At 41.8% G+C, this 21,379-nt stretch overlaps 1 protein-coding gene across 1 annotated transcript; it reads right to left on the bottom strand.

Annotated features, from left to right (window-relative positions):
• Positions 1-863: 863 nt before the first annotated feature.
• Positions 864-16,543, bottom strand: ACTR6 (ARP6 actin-related protein 6 homolog). The gene is made up of 11 exons (XM_018556638.1): positions 16,230-16,543; positions 12,199-12,316; positions 11,332-11,400; positions 10,220-10,343; positions 9,830-9,965; positions 9,258-9,314; positions 6,531-6,629; positions 6,369-6,447; positions 4,795-4,966; positions 3,451-3,589; positions 864-1,116 (listed from the first exon to the last, which is right to left on the bottom strand). Exons 1-11 carry the CDS (start codon positions 16,388-16,390, stop codon positions 987-989), a joined length of 1,284 nt encoding a protein of 427 aa, XP_018412140.1. The 5' UTR covers positions 16,391-16,543; the 3' UTR covers positions 864-986.
• Between the last annotated feature and the right edge of the window lie 4,836 nt (positions 16,544-21,379).

The following is a 21,379-nucleotide window of genomic DNA, read 5'->3' as shown; positions in this document are numbered from 1 at the left end:
AGACAATATTGTCTATCCATCCCAGCTGCAGCATAGCTCTGCACTGACCGCATATAGCAGGCAGTAGCCCACTATAAGCTGACTTTGAGTCAGAGGAGTACATTGGTAAATGTACCTCCTACGACCCAAAAGAGAAATAAAGCCAAAAATGTTGGCTTTACTTCGGTTTTAAGGCTAGGAAGTCTACTTCCCGCATGGGCTACCATAACAAAGCATACTTCATTTCGTGCGAGGCTAGAAACTCACCCCAGGAAATTCTCCATGGGAAGAGTCCTGGCTTTTCTGCAGATGGGCCTGGATCAGCATTTGGCTTTGAGTAGCATCAAGAGGCAGGCTTCAGCGCTTGCAATCTTGTTCCAGAGACCACTAGCCTCTTCTCATGCCAGCTTCAAGTGTAAAGCCACCAGGCAGCTCTTTAGGCTTACTGTTTTGTTGCCCACCCCTCAGTTGGACTACTTTTGGCTGTCCATTCCTATGGCCCTCAAACATTTGAATAAACAATTTTTTATTACTTACTGTAAGTTCCATTTCTTGTAGTTAAATTAGGCACACAGCTGCCACTCCTCTGGGTCTATTATAATGCTTTTGGTATATTTGGTTTCCACAAGACTAAGCCATGCTAGGAGTTAGGATGGTTTATAGTGGGCTGTCACTGTTTTATTTTTTTTGTTCACCACTGTCCAAAAGTTCCTGTAGGTGGCCATATATCCCCAACAGTCTCTAAATTCCTTTGTCCCACTCAACTACAAGAAATGGATTTTGTGGTAAGTATAAAAATGATCTTGCTCCACAAGCTGTCATATGCCTACTAATCCATGGTTCTGAACTAAAATGTCAAATTATACATACAACTCCAGGACATTTAAACAGTATTTTATTCATACAAATACTGAAACTGGCAGATATCAAAATGTAATAAATAATGTTCATGAAATTCCTATTTACAGTACTAAAAATGTTTTTTGTTTTGTTTATCAAAGAATAAATTAAATGTCAAATTTCTCTTCACAGACCATATGGCCATTCTCTTCATAGTCATCTCTTGTCACCACCATGTCTTCAAAATCATCATTTTCTGATATCAACTTCCCACCCTCCCAGGAATAAGTAATGGGGCTAGAGAAGAAAACAAATATATAAATATCTTTTTGATAAAATCGGTCACAATTTTATATATCAGGAAAACATTTCCATGAGAATTCTGCAGTTCAAACCTTTTATGCAAAGTTAAAAGATAATTAATGGCAGAAATGCCTTGCAGGGCAAGTATACCTAAAGCAGTGGTTCTCAACCTGTGTAACCTCAGGCCCCAATAGGTCCTTGGGTAATAAGTCACGACCCAAGTTGCATTGCACTGGAACACACAGCACTACAGTACCGTGTGTTACGTTGCAGGCGATCGAACTGTGGGTGGGAGGTGCGTTTGGGCACGATTAATGCACTGTATAAGTGTGAGCGGGCCCTCAAAAACACTGACAGACACAATCTCGCACGTACTCCCAAAAAGATTTTACATTTCTTTTTTTTTTAAATCCACCCGGTCTACCTACCTTTTGAAAATGAGTGGATCCTTAGCCTGGGGTCCAGTGCGGGCTGCTGTGATGGAGCTCCATCCATATGTGCATTGCTTGTACACCTTCCTGTAGAGGTGCACCTCTACAGGGAACGCGAGGGAGCTGTAAACAATGCACGTACGAATGGAGCTCCCTCGTGGTCATACCCCCAGTCCACCCCACCAAAAGTTGACACTCATCACCGGGCAGCATATTTTGAAAAGCTGCTCAGTGTGAGAACTGACAATGCTGCAATAGGGGGAGGCTCTCACCTAGAACAAAGAAAGGCTCACTGCGACCCACTGAACACAGGGTTGCGACCCACCAGTTGAGAACCACGGACCTAAAGTACATACCATGCTTACCCCCCATTTAGACCTTGACATCATGGTGCAATGCCTATGCGTTGGAGCTGTGTTGTCTCAATGCCATTGAAAATTTATGATTTTCGTTACGGCTTCTGCACACCGTGCCCCAAAAAATATTGCAGACTCAGGTAAGTAAACAACTGGAGGGGGACGATTGGGTGGTGTAGATCAGGGGTGCCCACTTGTGATGGCAATAAAAGTTAATAAAAAAAAACACCTCCCCAAAAAAATGTTTACAACCGCTTGTATGTGTACAAGGACAATTGCACACAACATATTGGATATTGTCACACACAATGGGGTAACGGTAATATTTTTATGGTCAACCTTAAATTGATAAACTTGGGGTTCTGTAGTGTTTTGGGGGAGCGAGCAATTTGAAGGCTAGACATATTTGGTAACTGGTATCGATTTAGTTGACACAACCAATTTCATCAATCTTTTATAATTTACCAAGAATTTGGGGATGAGTGCAGACTTAGTTTGTCTGCACCAAAAATAGTGTATTTTATATTGAAATAAAGATTGATAAACAGTAACGCAAATATTGTGCTACATGTAAAATTGCAATTACAACCATTTTATTTACAAGGTCTCTGCTTTCCGAAAATATATTGTTGAAAGTTTTTATTTGCAATTTCTAATTGGATTCATCTGGTTGTCATTCAAGTTTATGAATTGGTATATTATGAATTTTGTATTATAATAAGGAATTAAGGTTCCTCCTTTTCCTGTTGTAGCTCATTCTACTAGGGCAGTTAATACTTCTTGAGCATTTAAAAATCAAGCTTCTGTTACTTAGATTTTCAAGGCTGCAACTCGGTCTTCTGTTCGCACTTTGGCAACATTTTATAAAGTTGATGCTTCTGCCTCTTCTGATGCTAGTGTTGGCAGAAATTTTCAGGCAGCTCTATAATATATATGTATTTACATTTCCTTTTTTTGTTGTTGAACGGGTTCTTGTGGTGCCCGCCCCTCTGTTTTGGACATCCCTAAATATCAAAATTCTTCAGAGCTGTGTCTCTCAATGGACGATAAGAGAAAATAGGATTTTGTCCTAACATAAAATCCTTTTCTCAGAGTCCATTGAGGGACACAGCTCCCTCTCATCATTTCTTATACACCGTTTGCTACAACTGGCAGGTGTAAGTGGATTGTGTCCTTGAAGTGGCAGCTTTTTAATTTTTGTTTGTCTACTGTCCATTTCTCCTAGAGGCAGCAGCAGCAGCATAATCCTATGTATCACTTTTTCAGAGCTATGTCCTTCAATGGATTCCAAGAAAAGGATTTTACGGTGAGATCAAAATCCTATTATTCTGACATGCTTCAGAAAATGCTAGTTGCCTTTGATAATCTGCATGCATTTGACAGGTCAATATCGAAGTCAAAGCTTCTACTGAGACAGGCATGAACTAGAATTTTCAGAAGGAGCCCCAGATCTAACAATCAGTGTGGCAGTATAGACTATGAAGTGATGATCATACATCAAAAAGCTCTGTCCACCCACTGCTCCATCATATAATACTTACTTTGCAGGTAAAATAACAGACACATCGTAGTCTGTAGGAGTAAGCTTTCGAACCTCTGAATACACTCGTTCTTTAAATCCTGGAAAGTGGGAGTTTCCCCCAGTAAGGACAATATTCTTATAGAAATGAGGCTGCATTTCTAAAATGGGGGGGAAAAAAACATTAGGGCAATTTCTGTGTTGGGTGAAACAAAGGTTAAGTTTAAAACTGACTTAAGAGCCCTGGCTCTTTTGTACTAAAATCCCTATCTTTAGTACTCCATCGGGGAACATTATAGACCACTGAGAAGACAAGAAGCAGAAAGCTCAACCCTTCCTACAGGGTCTATCCCTGTGCACAAGCAGTCAGCTGCAATAACCAGCTGCTATAAATAAGTGGATTACGTCTTCTGCTTATTACACACACAAAAAACACATAACCTGCACCTATCCAACTACAATACATGTGTCAACACAAAAATATTAATAGAAACATGCTGGGTGTATCGATATAGTTCATCAAGAGAGATTAAGATTAATTACAATTTACCCTTCAAAAACTGAAAAAGTGTACAACTATACAACCCACTTTTACCAATTAACATTCTGAAGGGGAATTTATCAAAACTGAAGCAGGCAAAATCTGTAGCAGCTTGTGGATGGCAACCAATCAGCTTCTCTCTTTCATTTTTAAATCTTAACTGAAGAGAGAAGCTGATTAGTCGCCATGCACAAATGCTCCAGATTTTGTCTGTTACAGTTTTGATAAATTCCCCTCTGTATATAGAGGCTCAAAAAGCACCTAAACAATCCCCAGTTGCAATATTCATTATAAATATATGTCTACAACACTCACAATACATCCAAGTATAATAGTTCTATTCATACTGCTATATATTCTGTTTGGCATGCAAGCCCCTCATATCACTCAGGGAACTGCTATCACTGAATAAAGTCTCTGTATCTTCATGTATTGCATCTCAAAACAACCAGATTGTTGTTTCTAGATGACAAATGAGTATGAAAATTCAAAGACTCCACAAAGCGTTGTGGAATGGGCATATCCAAAAGTACACAAGTGTTGAATAATACCTACGACAATGTAGATGGGACTCTCCAAATATGAAAAGTATTCCTTTTATGTTCTATGAATGGCTCAAAGTGTGTATGTGGCAAGTATGTTACACTATAAAGCATCAAAAGAAAAATAAATAAATCCTGCAACAACCATTCCCCTTTCCCTAAAGGGGGGTTTGTCCAATGGCAGATCTATAATCCATATACACTAAATAGAAAGGAAAAAGGTAGCTATGTTTTCAATTAACAGTTTTTAGTGGAGAAAGACGGACATGAAATAAAGACTAACCTTCAGGAAGATTGTTAATGGAATGTACAATGGCTTCTGGAATACCCATTTCTTGAATTCCTATGTCAGATGGATGAAAAAGTATCTCTGGTACTGCAAAACGTTCATTGGTAAGACGAAGTGTCTGCTCCCCAGCTGTTGGCTTTCCACTAAACACCATCTCCTCCCTTGGCTGTTGAAAGAACACAGAACCACATCACTCAGTAAAGGGGTTTTATGCTTAGATTTCAAAACATGCAAATGAAAACACCAATAGTCTCCAAACACACAGAACCCGTGATCCATGTTTACCTGCAATTAAATGAAGACTGGTGGATGTGCGATATATTAAATTGATTACAATGAAAGGTCCAACTGAGAAGCTGATGTCAGCAGGATTACAGTTAAACAAGAGGACCATAATAATAATGCTAAAGTATTTTGTTTTTGAAACAAGATGGTCTAACATGACAGGCAAGCAACTAGCATTAGAACAAGTCAGCAATGTCCACTCTAAAGGTGCCCATACACCTTACGATAATTGTATGCGATCGTGTTTTCGTCCGATAATCGCAAGGTTGATGGGCAGTGTACAACCGCAAATACTGTACAATTGTACGACTTTTGACTTTCAAGCAGGTTTGTAAACTTTAGTCGATCGTACGATTTTCACAAGGTTAGTGGCGTTTCCATATGTCAAAAATCATGCGCAAACGAAAATACGTGCGGTCGATTGCCGCAATTCATTCAGGTGCTTTTCTTTAATCACGACTAATTGAACCTTGCGATAATCAGGGCAGGATGGGCCCGCCGTACGAAAATCGTACGACGGTTTGATCATCGGACGGAAAGTGTCGTACGATAATCGTAAGGTGTATGGCCAGCTTAATGCTTCTCTCATGAAAGATTTGCCTTGAAATAGGTAATCTTTCAGAAATTATAGACTATGTTACGACATAAAACTATAAAAGATTCATTCAACAATTAGAATTTATAATAGCCCCTCATATAAATACCCCTTCCCCCTTTTCCTGTTAACTAACTTAAACAGAGTGATGCCGACCTACACCCTATGGCTGGGCATCCATATGAGCCTCTAAGATGTCAGGGCCTTGCATGCAACTGCACCTAGGCATCTGATAGTCATTGAGCTGCATAAACTATCTATTTCCTCACAATTGTTAAGGGTATCAGGGGATTAAATATTTAGTTATTATCCTTTAACAAAACTGATTGCTAGTAACAGGAAACCAGAATGATGGATCTCTTAATTGGCAGAGGCTTTCACCATCACCAAAGGGCTGCATATAATATTCATCATATAGAAATGCTAAAGGAGCAGTAGTCTAGACCTGCAAGAGGAAACGGTTAGAGACTATGCTACAGGAATGGTTGGAGATGGAAGTAATGCTGTAGAAGACTCAGACTGGGGACATGTTACTTGAGACTGCTAGAGATCACTGCTATTAAAGGCGCCTTTATAAATGACTGCTTGGGCCTGAGGGCCGCACTGCAAACACGAAAGGGCTACATGTGCCTGAGGGTCTCAGGTTGGGCACCAGGGCTCTAACTTCAGGAGTGGTATAAAAGCATACCTTAATATATCCTTTCTTGATTGTGCTGAAATCTGGCAGTACATAATCCACTATCACAGGATTATCTTCACCTTTCAATCTGTAAAAAAAAAAAAATATTTAGTCAGTTCTTTCATTCCCAGTTGACCCAATGCAAATCTTTTTTTTCCTCAGGATACATACTTTGCCGCCTCCATGTCTTTATAGAAATCGGCAGCAACGTAGCAGACATCTTCTTTCACTTGATTAATTACATGTGTCTCATCCATTACATGTAACTGTCTGCAGAAAAACAATGGCAACAAATAAGCAGTGCAATATGGTTTTCCACCAACGTAAGCATGCACTCCATTACAGGCTATGGGATAGGGGAATTATATGTGAACCATGCTTGGCCTCAGGTATCAAAAGAATCTAAACCACCTAATAAAAATTCTTACAGTGTCATTATACAATTTTATACTGATGTGGTAGAAATTCCCTATTAAAGACACTATATTAGGAAAGGATTACTTTATCTTTGTGTGCAGAAAAGTGGGAGCTAAATACATTTTACAAATGCACTTCCAGTGTAACATACTGAATGTTTTAAGTGAAGTTTACACAATATAGAAACAAAACTGGTGAGGCCGATTTTAGCCGGGCTGTACCATGGCAGAACAAATACTAGCAGCTTTAAAAAAGGTAATACAGTATATCATTGTTTGACTCAATTTTTTTTTTACTTTTGAGATATACATACAATGTATATAAAATTATATACACACAAATGTTATGTATTTTCTAACAAATAAACATATAATAAAGGATGCCACTTATATCACTAAGCACTGTGAGTTCTAAAGACAGAAACTGCTTGCCTTCAGTCTCTCCCTCTGACTGGAATTCTTAATACAACAGGGAGGAACAAGGAGATGATTAGTCAAGCCATTGAATTGTGTAAGCAAATGTTTAAATTGGGCTATTGAGTTCTATACGATAAACTGACTTTTCCAATAGAACAGCTAAGAATAGACTGTAGAAGCATGTAGAGAAGGGGTTGTGTACCTTCCTGGAGATCCAACTGATTATGATTGCCCTGATTAGATTTAAACAATTGCTTGTTACGTTCGATCCGTGACCAAAATAAACTGGTACAAAAAAGATGAGGGGGTTAACCCGTTAGGAGATAACGGGTTAGTAGCGGTCAACTTAAGGATCCGGAAATCTATACAGATCTATAATTTGCAACACCGACTTTCTCTGTTTTCGACTGGATTATAACAGGTGTTTATAGATGTTGCTTTTTTTGTTTTGTTTTTTATGAAAAAAAAAATAAGCAACATCTAGAAACACCTGTTATAATCCAGTCGAAAACAGAGAAAGTCGGTGTTGCAAATTATAGATCTGTATAGATTTCTTTATTACATCTAAACAGGGAAACCAGAAGAAAAGCTTTCTTTTCCCATTCTCCCTCCCCCTTATCCTTTTCTCCTCTTGTTTGGGATCCATCCCCTTGATTGTTACAGTTCACGGAAGTGGACACGCGTGTGTAAAGTGAATGGAGGAAAAGAAACCGAAGCAATAGTTATATCGGTCACTTTCCCCCCATAGTGGGGATGCAAGGCTAATATTAATGAGGATCGATCCACATATAATTCATGACTGCATGTTTTCTACAATGTTTTTAATGGCAATTAGTGAATCCTATGTGCAATCGTAAGTGCTGTAATTGGTCTTTAGTTTTTTTGTGCCTAGCGTCCTTCTCCTGCAGGTGGCGATATTACCCTACAGTACATGATCTCCGATCTGTTCCCTGTGTCCTTCAATGAACGGAGAGAAAAGGATTTTACGGTGAGTACCAAAATCCTATTTTTCAATAAAATTATATATTTTTTACAATCAATTGACTTGTCCGGATCCTTAAGTTAACCGCTACCAACCCGTTATTTCCTAACGGGTTAACCCCCTCCTCTTTTTTGTACTAGACTGTAGAAGCAGCCTTGAAGTTTACCTGCTGGCTGTAAAAGTATTAAATGTTCGTATGCAATGTTTCATAATTATCGGACTAAAAACAAAATTATAATATTAAAAGCTTCATCAGTTAATCAGTTTAAATTGCCCAGGGTAGTGAAGAAAAAAAGTGTCATTATATAGAAACTGCAGAAATAGAAAAGTGTGTTGCCAATAGCAATCAGATTGTGCTTGTGCTTCTCCCAAATAAAATAGCTTCTGGTAAATGTAGGTCACTTGCATGTAAGTATCATAGATTTGTGGGTCTGTCTGCAACAACACTTAAATCTATTACATTTCTTTGTATTCTATGGGTAATACTAACACCCTTGTATACACATTTCACAACAAGTAAATATGTCAATCTTTAATGCTTATTGGAATATTGCTGATTCAGTATCTGTCTAGCTGTTTTCATTGGACATTTATAGTCCCATTGTGTCAGTCATCGTATGGGTCCTACAGTCTGCTTATATACATTTGGACAACTTGAATGGTGATAGTACTGATGTTATTTGGTTGTGTTACCTTTTTTTCTTTTATATTGTAATGTTTAACCTCCATGGGGAGCTCACTCCCTCTCTGAATGTGAATATGTGCGCCTTTGTTTCCTTCTCTTTTCCATTGTTTATGTGTGCTTTTTAAAAATGGGGAAAAAATAACTTTCAAATTGATCTAGCAAAAAGAAGTAAATAGATAGATAAATAATAAAAACAAAAGCATCTGGTTCCTATAGGCAATATTTCCAGAGCTCCTGTCCTCCAATATTTCTATGTGGTACCAGCAACCTGTGGCCGTGGACAAGGAATACACAGGATTGAGGTGAACAAGAAGAAAAATATGTTGTGATAGAAAAAAGGTGTGCAATGAGAATCAAGTCACATAAGAAGCACAAAGCAGATGTTTCATTGTATTTACCTGTATGAGATGATCTCCTTCAGATGGTTTGTTAACAGCTTACCACCAACATTGATTCTAGAAAAAACAAACAGTGGAAACAAGCGGTGTAAGCATTACTGACCTAAGAAATAATAGTAAATCCCACGCCAAGGTGTATCTCTTAAAAGCCACAAAGCACTCCAAGTCCACTTCAGGAGAGAAATTAACTTAAAAATCGAATCAATAAACGTGCCGAGCTAAACTCAAACTATTGTCGGCATGTTTATTGATTCAAGTATTACTGACCTACTTTTGGCAAACGATGGTGCTTGAACTATTATAGAAAGATATGTGCCACACCAGGGTTTGTACATCAATTCACATTATCAGGGTTATTCACAAAAGGGTGAAGAGTTTGGGGAAGGCAGGAGAAGTGAACAATCTAGGACAAAATAGCTGAACTGGAAAAATTCTCCAATTCAGCTCACTTTCCAGTTCAGCTATGTTGTCCTAAATTGTTCACTTCTCCTGCCTTCCCCAAACTCTTCACCCTTTTGTGAATAACCCTGTATCTTTTCCAATAGACTGGGCCCTACCCCCCAGCAGCTCACCTTATTATTCCTTCTTGCTTCTTCTTGCTGCGGCAGTAGGGTACAATGTGTGTGAATGAGTAGCCAGTGTCCACAATGATGCAGCATAATTCGGACGGGTTGTCATGGAAGTATCTGTGTGCGCTGAGAGCTCCAGCTTCAAAATACATGAAAAACACTGTTATAATTCTGTACCTAGTGTACAGCCCTATACAGAAAGACTAAGGGGTCTATTCACAAAGGGGTGAAGGGTTTGGAGAAGGCAGGAGCAGTGAACAATCTAGGACAACATAGCTGAATTGGAGAATTTGTCCAAATCAGCTATGTTATCCTAGATTGTTCACTGCTCCTGCCTTCTCCAAACCCTTCACCCTTTTGTGAATAGACCCCTAAATATAAGTAAATACTCACGGTTCACTCTTAGAGCTGCCTGGAACTGATATTCCTCAAACAAAATCTCGTTCATTGATTCTTGGATTGAACTGAAGTTGAAATAAGGCTCTGTGATGATGATGCTTGTTTCTGCAAAGTCCACCTTTTCAGAACACATTAGGGTTAATCACTACCAAAGAAAATAAAAGGTGGCCATACATTGTACGATTTTCATTAGAAATTTGTCATTTCTGGCATGATCCCTCATTCAATTGTACTTAGACTTCTCCATCAAGCATAGTCAAATGTCGATTTCAGAAATCGTTCGTTAGCCATACTAACCGACCAATTTTTGACGAACTATGGAAATAATTTACTTTTGCGCATGTGCTGTGTTCTTGCAGAGATTTTTGACAAACGAAAATCCCACTGATTCATTGATTTTTGTTCTGTCAGAAAAAAACTTTCCAACCAAACGAAAGATTTCAATCACAATATCAAAAACGAAAAATCGCTGATGTAACATCAACTGTTTGATTACCGTTCATGTACGATTTCCAAAAGAAAAATCGTCTGGTTTATGGCCACCTTAACTCTTAAGGTGCCCATACACTGTACGATTCTCGTACAAGAATCGCGGGAAATCCCGCGATCGTACGAGAATCGTACAGTGTATGGAAGGCGTGCGACCGTTTCTACTGTACGGTCGCACGTCTTCCATCGAACAAGCAGGCTGGAAAACCCGCCGGGAATCGTACGATTCTCGGCGAGTGAGTGGCCTGCTTGTTCGACAACTGACGAACGGGCCGGTGTGCGCACGCGCACACTGCCCGTTTGCCGTGCTTGCAAGCCCGCCCCTCAAGTACGATCTGCCTGTCCAAGATGGGCAGATCGTACGTTTTTTTAAGTACTTTACAACCATTGCAAGACTAAGGTCTTGCGATGGTTGTAAAGTGTATGGCCACCTTGATAAAGACTACATCCCAATAAGACATACAGACAGATCATCAGCATTGATTGCAGGCAGCAAATGGTTTATCACAGCTACAAAACACACGTCACATATACTATCCTTGCGAGCCTGTGATGGAAATACAGCACTTTATCAATTGTAAACAATGCAGTACAGGATGTCAGAACAGGTAACTTACCTGAAACATTTCCTTTCCAAAAAGATAATCCCATACTTGTCTTTGGACATCCCAGTTCACTAAATAGCCCTGTTATGATGAATAACAATTTTATTTATGACAGAAACACACAGGGTAGTGTTGCCACTAATTGAACTGGTAAAAATAATACCATCCTCCACTCTGCTCCCGACTAAATCTCCAACCTCATTTCAAGTATCACCCTAAACGTCCTCTCTACTACTCCCAAGATGTCCTGCTCTCTAGCTCCCTCATCAACTCTTCCCATGCTCCCCTCCAGGACTTCTCTAGAATTTCTCCCATCCTCTGGAACTTTCTACCCCAACCTGTCTGGTTATCTCCTACTCTGTCTGCCTTTAGGAGATCCCTGAACATATGACTTATCCCGCCTCAACCTAACCACTGAACTATCACGTTCGCAAACAACTCATTCCCATGCAGCTACCACCTCTTGCATCACTAGCCCCCCCCCCTTTTAGATTGTAAGCTCTCGTAGGCAGGGCCCTCCTAACCCTCTCGTTTTGATTTGTATTTTAACTGTAATGTGTTCCTTATAATGAAAAGCACTGTGCAAACTGTTGGCGCTACATAAATCCTGTATAATAATAATAATAGACCCGGGTTTAGGGCTCATTCACATAATGTGCTAAAATGCACCATATCTGTGAGCTTAGCGTGCAATGCTATGGTACAAATAGGCCCTTAAATGGAAAGGTACATTTATGAATACATTAAATTACAAAACAAATTGTGCAGCAATGATGTAGCTTTAAACCAATTTGTATGTGAAATTACAGTCCTCCTTTATTTATGCAATCCTTTTCACTTGGTACTGAATATTATCAACTAGACATAAAGAACAATTACCTTTTGAAATGGAAGTATATAAAAGAGGCCAGATGGGTCCTTAACCTCATCAATTTGATTGGCTGTGAATGTTTTTAAGCGTGCAGTCTTTGATCTGAATTGGCAGTTGGGAATGACACTGAAAATAGAAAGAAATGTTACCGTAAGAATAAAGCTTTCCTGTAACAACACAAATTAAATAATGTTGCTGTATGACTCATACTACTGCACTGTTTTTGAAAAGTTAACACAATCGGTGGCAGCTGACTTTTAGAGCCTCAAAAAGGTGGGCAAAAACGGCCCTCCAGCTATTGTGAATTACAAGTTCCATGAGGCTTTCCAAGACTGACAGTTACAGGCATGACTCCCAGTGGCAGAAGCATGTTGGGATTTGTAGTTAAAGCACAGCTGGAGCTTCTCTTGCTTCCGGTCATCTTTTCCTTGGTAACTCTCTGCTCAGCTGAGTATCTCCTTCTCTATCTTGCCCTGATAGTCCCTTTTCTTTTCCCCAACAAGACGAGACCGAAGTTTCCACTCTAGGGCATGTAGCAAGTGATGAGGTTTTGATCCAGTACCTTCTTTGTACCAAGGCCTATTCTATTTGGAAATATCCATACATTGACATTCTTTGTGAAACATACTGTAGGTTAGTGTATTGTATGTCCTGCTTTTTTTACCTATGCTTTATTTGACTTCTATTCCAGTGCTACCAGGTGTCCCTAGGGTCTTCCTACATGGTTTCTTTGTTGATTGATAATGTTTGCTTCTCTATGTCACCTTTTCTTAAACTTTAATGTAAAGAATTTATTTAAAAAAAAAAAAAAAAAAAGCACAGCTGGAGGGCTGAAGTTATACACCCCTGCTCAAAAAGATGTGTTTCACTCCAACAAAAGACACATAAATGTATCCTAGGATAGTAGAATAAGCTGTAAAAAGTGGCTTCAGAGTCTTCTTAGCTCTTGCACTGAGGAACTGCTAAAGAGAGGGACTCCCATCAGTATAACCATACTAGGTATGGTGAGAAGAGACTAAAGCAATCAAAAAGTCCCCCATCTGAAATCAGTGTGTAGCACAGTAAAGCCTTCCTAAAGAAGGCTTAAAGGAGAACTATGAGGTGAGTGCTTGTCACTCACCTCATAGTTCTAGCCGACCTGTGACAATGAGACTGTCACAGGTCGGCTCAGTAGATCGGGAGGTGAGCGAACACATACCGGGGTTCGCTCACCTCTCGTTCCTGTCACGGCTCTCTGCCGTGACAGGGGGAGGGGCTGGATTCCCCTCTCCCCGCTCCGATCTGCCAGCGCTGACTGGCGGAACGGACGGGGGAGGGGGCGGGTACAGCTGGCTCTGCCTCTAGATAGGCAGAGCCAGCTGTCACTCACGCAGCTGGGCGGATTCCGTCATCTAAGTCGGGATCCGCTCTAGCTGCGGCGTCTCAGTATACCGCGAGCTGTAGCTCGCGGTATAGTGAGCTTAGGGTAACGGGAGGACGCTAGTTTGTGTCCTCCCGTTACCCTAAGGAGAACTATGGGGAAAAACACTGACCCCATAGCTCTCCTTTAATTAATTTAGTCCCTCTAACCTGTATTGTTATATTGTCCCATTGGGTCCAAAACCCTACTCTATAGAAGCCATGGTTTCCTTACACTGCACTGATGATGGCTAAATAGATGAAAACAGCAGCTTGGAATAAATCCTTAATATGAGGACTATAATCCTCTTCCTTTTGGGATATGTGATGGAATAAGACATGGGAAATCCTGCTGTGTCTATTGCACACAGAAGGATGGGATAAAAAGCATCATATACTGTGGAAGTTAGGCGACTGAGCAGTGAAAAATAATACATGGTGAGACTTCTTTTTTAAAACAGAAGGTATTCACATGTCTCATTCCATCACATATTTTAAAGAAAGAGGATTATTGTCCTCAATTTAAGGATTTTTTCCCCAGGATGCACACAGCTGTTTCAGGCTATTTGGTAATTATCAGAGCAGTGTATGGAGTAGGTTTCTATGGAGTAGGGCCTGTGACCCAACGGAATAGTATAAGTATATGGCCCTCACCAGTCCCAGATAAGAAGGCATTTATCCTATGCTAGTGTCCAGAGGATCTGTTCATACCAGCTGTATACCAGATACAGCTACACAGTTTTCACTGGAACAAGTGTCCCCAATGAAAGATTTCACGTCTATTTTTGTTCCACGGACAACCCACAATGTTGCATTTTCTCTCACTTGACAATGGTCCCTAGGACGAAAAGAGGGTGAATCACCCCAGCAAGGACACAGACAGAAATATAAACATCTATAATAAAAGGATCTAACAACTCCACAATCCAAGCTTTAACTACCTAGTGACTTACTGATGTGGAATATGCATGTCAATGGAAATTTAGCCTTTTCACACTTGAAGAACTCTGGGGAAACATTAATAATATTATTATTATCTCTTGCAGTGGAGCTCCCCCCACACTACAAGGGTTAAAGGAGAACTATGGGGTTAGGGATTTTCCCCATAGTTCTCCTAAGGGTAATGGGAGGACACAAACTAGCGTCCTCCCGTCACCTAGGCTCAGTATAGCGCGGTATACTAAGGCGCCGCTGACGGGACGCATCCCGACAATGCTGTCTGGATCCACTCAGCTGCGTGAGTGACAGCTGGCTTTGCATATCTAGAAACAGAGCCAGCTGTACCCGCCCCCTCCCCCGTCCATTCCACCAGTCAGCGCTGGAGGATCCGGACAGGGGAGGGGGGAATCCCTGCAGGGAGCCATAAGTGACAGTCACGGCTCTCTGCAGGGATAGATTGAGAAGTGAGCGAGCGATGGTATGTGTTCGCTCACTTCCCGATCTACTGAGCCGACCTGTGACAGTTTCATTGTCACAGGTCGGCTAAGATTATGCGGCTGAGGGAAAATCACTCGCCTCATAGTTCTCCTTTAAGTGCTTGTTTTGGTCTAGGGAGGAAAATAACAAAGTGATCCTCGGAGATGGCTCACTCTTAGACCGGTCCCTGCAGCCTCCCTCCCCCTCCGCTGCAGCAGGTCTTGTAATTTATCACGTCCATACATTGTGTATCGAACGTGAGGACGCCTAGGAAGATTCCAATGCTGCACTGTAGAAGGAGAGAGACTGGAGGGAGTGCAGTCACAGCCGGCCAACTTTGAGGATTGGATGAGTATAGGTTAGTTATTTTGCTCTCTAGAACAAAAGTAGCACTGAACCCTTGCAGTGCAGGGGTAACCCCACTACAAGGGTTACTAATAATTTTTACCTGGAGTTCTGATTTGACTGGCTGCATGTTTGTTCCAGGTCAGATATTTACTAGGTAGTGAAGCCAGGGTGTATTACAGGTTACCTTTATTTATCAAATGATCATGTTCCAAAACGGCAAGAACCTTAAAGAGACCCTGTCACCAACGTAAACATTTGCAGGAAAAAACACAGAAAATCAAGTATTCTAAATGCTTACTTGTAGCGTTTTTCCTTTCCATAAATGATTGATATAGCTGCAAAGGGGAATACTACAAAGCTGGGATGGGTAACCCCGGAACTCTCCAGCTGTGGGGAAACCACAAATTCCATGATGCCTCTACAAGTCATGCCTATAAGTGTCAGTCTTGCAATGCCTCATGGGACTTGTAGTTCCACAACTGTTGTAGTCCTGAGGATGTCTACCCCTGCTATAGAATGTCACTTAAATGACAGTTCTGAGTCTGTTTGGGAAAATGACACCATATCCAAGAGAGCGTTGCCCAGGAGCAGTCTCGTGGCTCAGGATGTTTACACAAGGGGGGCTTTATTGCATACGTGGTTCAGGTTGATAGATAGATAGATAGATAGATAGATAGATAGAGATATACACATACACACACGCACTGGCTAAGAAGACTGACAGAGCATCCCTATACACACAGCTGTAAACCCAGACACACCTCCCAGCAGACAGTGAGAGCGCAGCAGCAGGATAGACAGTACCTCCAGACGGCCGCTCTACGCGGACTCTATGGTAATCCGCCTGTGCGCGCTCTTTGCTCCTGTCATCTCTCACCTGGCCTCTCCGTGGCTGTAGCCGATCTTTGCAGTGTAGGCCCCATTATCTATCACCAAGGTGGTCATCCCGGGCCTGGACACCCCGCACACAGTGTAAGGATCATCCGGGAATTGTGTGACGTGTGCCGTACGAGTCTGGCGCCGCTCTCCCCGCTGCATTGTGGGAAATGGGAGGACTGCGATCACCTCCCCGGGTATAGATAGTCTGAGAGAGCGGCTGCTTGTTCCTTTGACTGTACTGCTGTAAAGCGTCGTGCTGTGAACACAGGATAGGAGTGAGTGCGAGGACCGATCAGATTACAGCGGATACACACAGACTGCCTCCATAGTACATAATAGGGAGAGCTCTGTAATCTAGTGTGATACTGGAAGAGAGGAAGACAGCAAGGAACACATAGGACTATAATATATATGAAAGATTACACTAACCACTACAGTGTGCGACAGATCGCCTGTGTATGAACACTTCACAACATAGAGTTTGCTTCATCTGTTACCGGCACATCATTAATCAAGGATTTTATATTAAAGGGAATGTCAGATCAAAATAAAAGCATGCATGCACCAGGGTTTATCCCTTTAACCCTTTCACTGCTAGAACCATTTTTCTCTGCACTTGGTATAATGCACATTTTAGGTCTGAGGATTACTTGATTGTATATTCTCTGAAAGAATAGACCCTGCAGAATAAAATAGTGGTAATTGCAATTTTTTATGTCATCTTATGATATCAATACAAAAGTAATATCATCGCCCCCCACTTTCCTGCCCTGCCGGGCCTGTGCTCAGATCAAGGGTCTTGTATGAATTTTAGGGAGGACGCCACTTTTTTTTCTCCCCCATTTTTTGGGGGTGGGGTTCCCCCTTAAAATTCCTACCAGTTCTACAGATGATTAAAAAAAAAGAAGTCATTTTTTTTTATTTTGTTTAATGTCAGTTTGCTGCAACAAATATTCGTCCAGAAACGAAAATATGTACAGACTACTGCTAACTAATTTCTTCTGAAATTTTCGTGATCAAAAATTCGGATTCGTTTTCGTCATTTCTGTCATTCGGAGATTTGGATATATCCAAACCTGCGATTTTCTGATAAATCGTCCGAATACCGAATCAGTCCAAAACGAATCGCACATGTCTAGTAAAAAGTACCCTAAGGCCCCGTTCACATTGAGCGATTTATCGCGCGGTAATTCCCGCGATATCGCGGCAATTTACCGCGCGATATCGCTCATCAATGCTTCTCAATGGGTCAAAGGGTCCTGCTGTCGCGGGTCGTGCGTCGCTACAGCAGGACCCTTTTTGGAGCCGATTTTGCTGTGATTCAAGCAAAATGTAAATCGCGCAGTGTGAATGGGGCCTAAGAGTAATTTTGGTGTGTGCAAACACAATACATTACCCATTAAACTATAAAAGATGAGGTTGTGCCGATTAAATAGATACCAAAACATGTCAATGCTTAAAACATTTCTAAAGGTGTGTTTGTTATTTAAAGATATAGGTAAAGTTCCTCTTTAAGACATCATTCTACAACTAGCCATCCGACACCTGCTAATCCCTGTGTACCAAACCGTCTTTGGATGGCTCAGTATACTCATGGCTCAGATACTGTACCGAGCTTATTCAAGCAGTTTGGTATTATGAGATGACTAATCACAGGGGTCACTTGTTGCGGAATCCCTTTCCCTCTCCTCATCTCTACAACATAGACACTAGGGGGTCAATTTGTAAACAATATCTCTGAACATTTGTTTTGGGAAAATAATACCAAAAAATTAATGTTTGTTTTTAATATATTTTTCCAGTTTTAATGTATTGTTGTAAAAATATATTACACCCCGTTCAAACCTGAGCGTTTTACTGCGCGTTCCTACGCTCGGTAAAACGCGCAACAGATGAAAACCCATGTTAGCCTATGGGCATGGTTCTCACCTGCACGTTTTACCGCCCGTTCGATCGCGTGGTAAAACGCCATACGCCCAAAGAAGTACATAAGCTTCTTTGGGGCGTATTGACGCCCGTATCCCGCTGTTATCAGCTGGATAGCCCCTCGGAAACTTGCGTTTGACGAGCGTTTCTTTTAACGCAAATCGCTGTAAAACCGCGCGGTAAGAAACGCCCGGCAAACGCGAGTTTCCAATACGCTGAGGTGTGGTACTAAATGCTCGTTTTTCTCACATTTAGTTACTGCTAGCAAGCAGTAGAGCAAGCCCCAGCATTTAAAAAAAAAGTGCAGTGTGGCCAAACAAGTAAAAATGTACTTGGGTCTGTGCCGCTCGCTCCCGGCTGCAGAACACAGTTTCCCCCATGCCCTTGCAAGAGATGATGTGTGAGGGCACATGTGCACTTGATATTACCAGAGGAGAAAGGAGGAGTGACACAATGTCAGTGATCGCACGCATGCTGGACAGACTCTGTGGGTCACAGGAAGGAATAGGAGTCGCCACAGGATCAAAGAGTGGCACCAGCGTTGAGGGGACAGTTCGAAATGACTGGAAAGAAGATGTTCGCATCAAGAGGCATCACAGAAGGTAAGTACTTACAGCAGCATTAGGGGAGAGAGAAAAAAACTGAGCCTTTAGTGTCACTTTAAGGCCGGTAGGTGGAGTTGCCCAGTTCGAATGTAGTATGTTGTTGTAATAATACATTATGGCCACTAGATGGAGCTGAGGACGTTAGGAAATAAATACTTATTTTCTATGCTCCTCAGCGTCATCTAGTGGCCATAAAAAGACAGCATGACAGGCACAGCTGAATTTCCTCCTAGGCCATATAGAACAAGGTAGCTAAGTAAGAGGGGAGAGTTAAATCTATCCCTGGAGATAGGGTGACCATGCAGGAGCACAACTGGGAGATAGAGCATTGTCACCTTATAACAAGGACCCTTGTGGCAGAACCACCAGGTGTTATGTTAACCCTCTTGGCGGTATTCCCGAGTTTGGCTCGGGGTTCATTTTCAGTACCAAAAGAGGTAACCCCGAGCCACACTCAGATTACACAGCGCTTCACTTACCTTCTCCCTACGAGCCGCGCTGTGTCCTCCGGCCGAAGCCGGCATCCGTCTTCCGTCCCTTGCGAGCGGCCGCGTTGCAGAGGGGCGGAACCAGCGGGAAATTATAAAAAAATAGACAAAAAATATTGGGATAATCGGACCGCCAGGGAGGTTAAAGGAATAGTTCACCTGTATGACCATGGCCCATCCACCCATACTGTATCTGCCCAAAGCTACATCACCAACCTCATCTCAAAATATCACCCAAACCACCCTCTTCACTCCTCCTAGGACCTCCTGCTCTCTAGCTACCTTGTTACCTCCTCCCATGCTCATCTCCAGAATCTCACCCATCCTCTGAAACTCCCTACCCCAATCTGTCTGGCTATCCTCTACTCTGTCCGGCTTTAACTGATCCCTGTAAAAGTATCCCTAAGGAGAAGCTTATTCTAACCAAAATCTGTACTTCTACTTCCTGAATCAGATCACCCCTCAGATGAATGACCTCTTGTATCACTTGCCCCCTCTCTTTTAGATTGTAAGCTGTCATTTTCAGGGCCCTTCTAGTCTTCTTGTTTTATATTGTAACTGTGATGTCTGCCTTTACTTTGTAAAGTGCTGCACAAACTGTTAAAGTCCTGTATAATAATAATAATGTTTCAAGTTATGCCCATATTTATGGTAACACCGCACGCACACTTAGTTCTGTCTGAGACATTCTATTTTCTTTTGAATATAGTTAAGACTACAAAGTCCAATCTGCCACCGCAGCAGAGGGACATAGATCGGAATGGATGATGGAAAAGGCTTCTTGCACTCCTTACCGGAAAGTCCAGTAATCAGGAAAGGGTGCGCGGTATGACTGCAAATGGCGCCGCCAATTGCACACAATGTGAGAAATGTCACCAGCACACCGAGTTCTTTCAAGGATAATCAATCATGGGTTTATTGAAAACTCATGTCAAAAACACAAGCGCTTTTCGGGGCCGCACAGGGTCCCTTCATCATGCATAGCAATGACGAATGGAACACATGTGTGCTGACATCACTACACCTGTAGACCATTGATAACTTGCTCCAGCCACATAACAGAAGATCTGTACCTCCATATATACCCGGGCAGGAGAAACACTCTGCAGGGGCATGAGCTTTGCACCTGTGATCCACTAAGCAAGGTTGCAATGTTCTGCAGGCCTGAATACACAAACGTAATCGAACCATTTAATCTGGGGGCATTTTTTTTTTCTTTTTCAGAAGGTGGAGTGTGCCTTTAATAAAAAGATTGACGTGACTCTGGAGACTACAGTATATGATAATGTAGGGATTGTTGTTACATAAGTTCTGGGGCAGTCCCGGGTTTGATGGCGCCACACGGTCCCTTTCCGCGGTATAGCCCGCACTCTTAATAGCCCGGGGACATGACCTATGTGTTCTCCTCCCTGACATTGTCACTATACAACGGCTATGGTCTGTGCCCCGCCCCTCTCATTATTAACCCTCTCCCGCTCACAGGACACCAGCGCTGCTCTTTAACAAGCCAGCTCTTTGCTGCCGTACAGGGTTAATACTGGGAAGGGGCGTGGTCACGTGGAGTATTATCGAGCTTTTCTCCCAGCAACAGACTTCGGAGGGGGGCGGAGCCTATATTCAATGGAAGATTACTTCCGTAAATAAGTGACGTGCGGTTCGGGGCGTACCATTGTGTGTGTTCTTTGTTATTTTATTGTCTTCTCACAATATACCCTGTTGTGTAAGATACAAAGTCATGTTCTGTGCATACTATTAACAGAAAAATGTGGTACGGTCTCCGTGGGGGATAGGGTCTGCTCGCAGAGTTTTGTATTCTCATTATTGTCCATGTGCTTCATTTGGAACAGTCCACCCCCCCCCCCCCCCTCCTTCGGAGATCAGCTGGAGCTGAACAAAAACATTACAGAGAGCCGATCTGCACTGACTGCTGTGTACATCGACCGATCAGATCTGCACACAGGAAACGCAGACATAAAACAGGTACTGCAATCAGGAAGACAGATCACAGCACATGGAACCTTAGATGGGCATCAACAATAACTACAGTACTCTGCATGACCTTTCCTGGGACAGAACATATTCCATCTGATCACATTCTACAAGCAAGTCTAACATCTCACTGCTTCTAC

The sequence above is a fragment of the Nanorana parkeri genome, unplaced genomic scaffold, assembly GCF_000935625.1.
Source record: "Nanorana parkeri isolate BGI_ZX_2015 unplaced genomic scaffold, ASM93562v1 scaffold244, whole genome shotgun sequence".
In the NCBI taxonomy this organism is placed as follows: domain Eukaryota; kingdom Metazoa; phylum Chordata; class Amphibia; order Anura; family Dicroglossidae; genus Nanorana; species Nanorana parkeri.
This window is presented reverse-complemented; position numbering and strand designations above follow the sequence as displayed.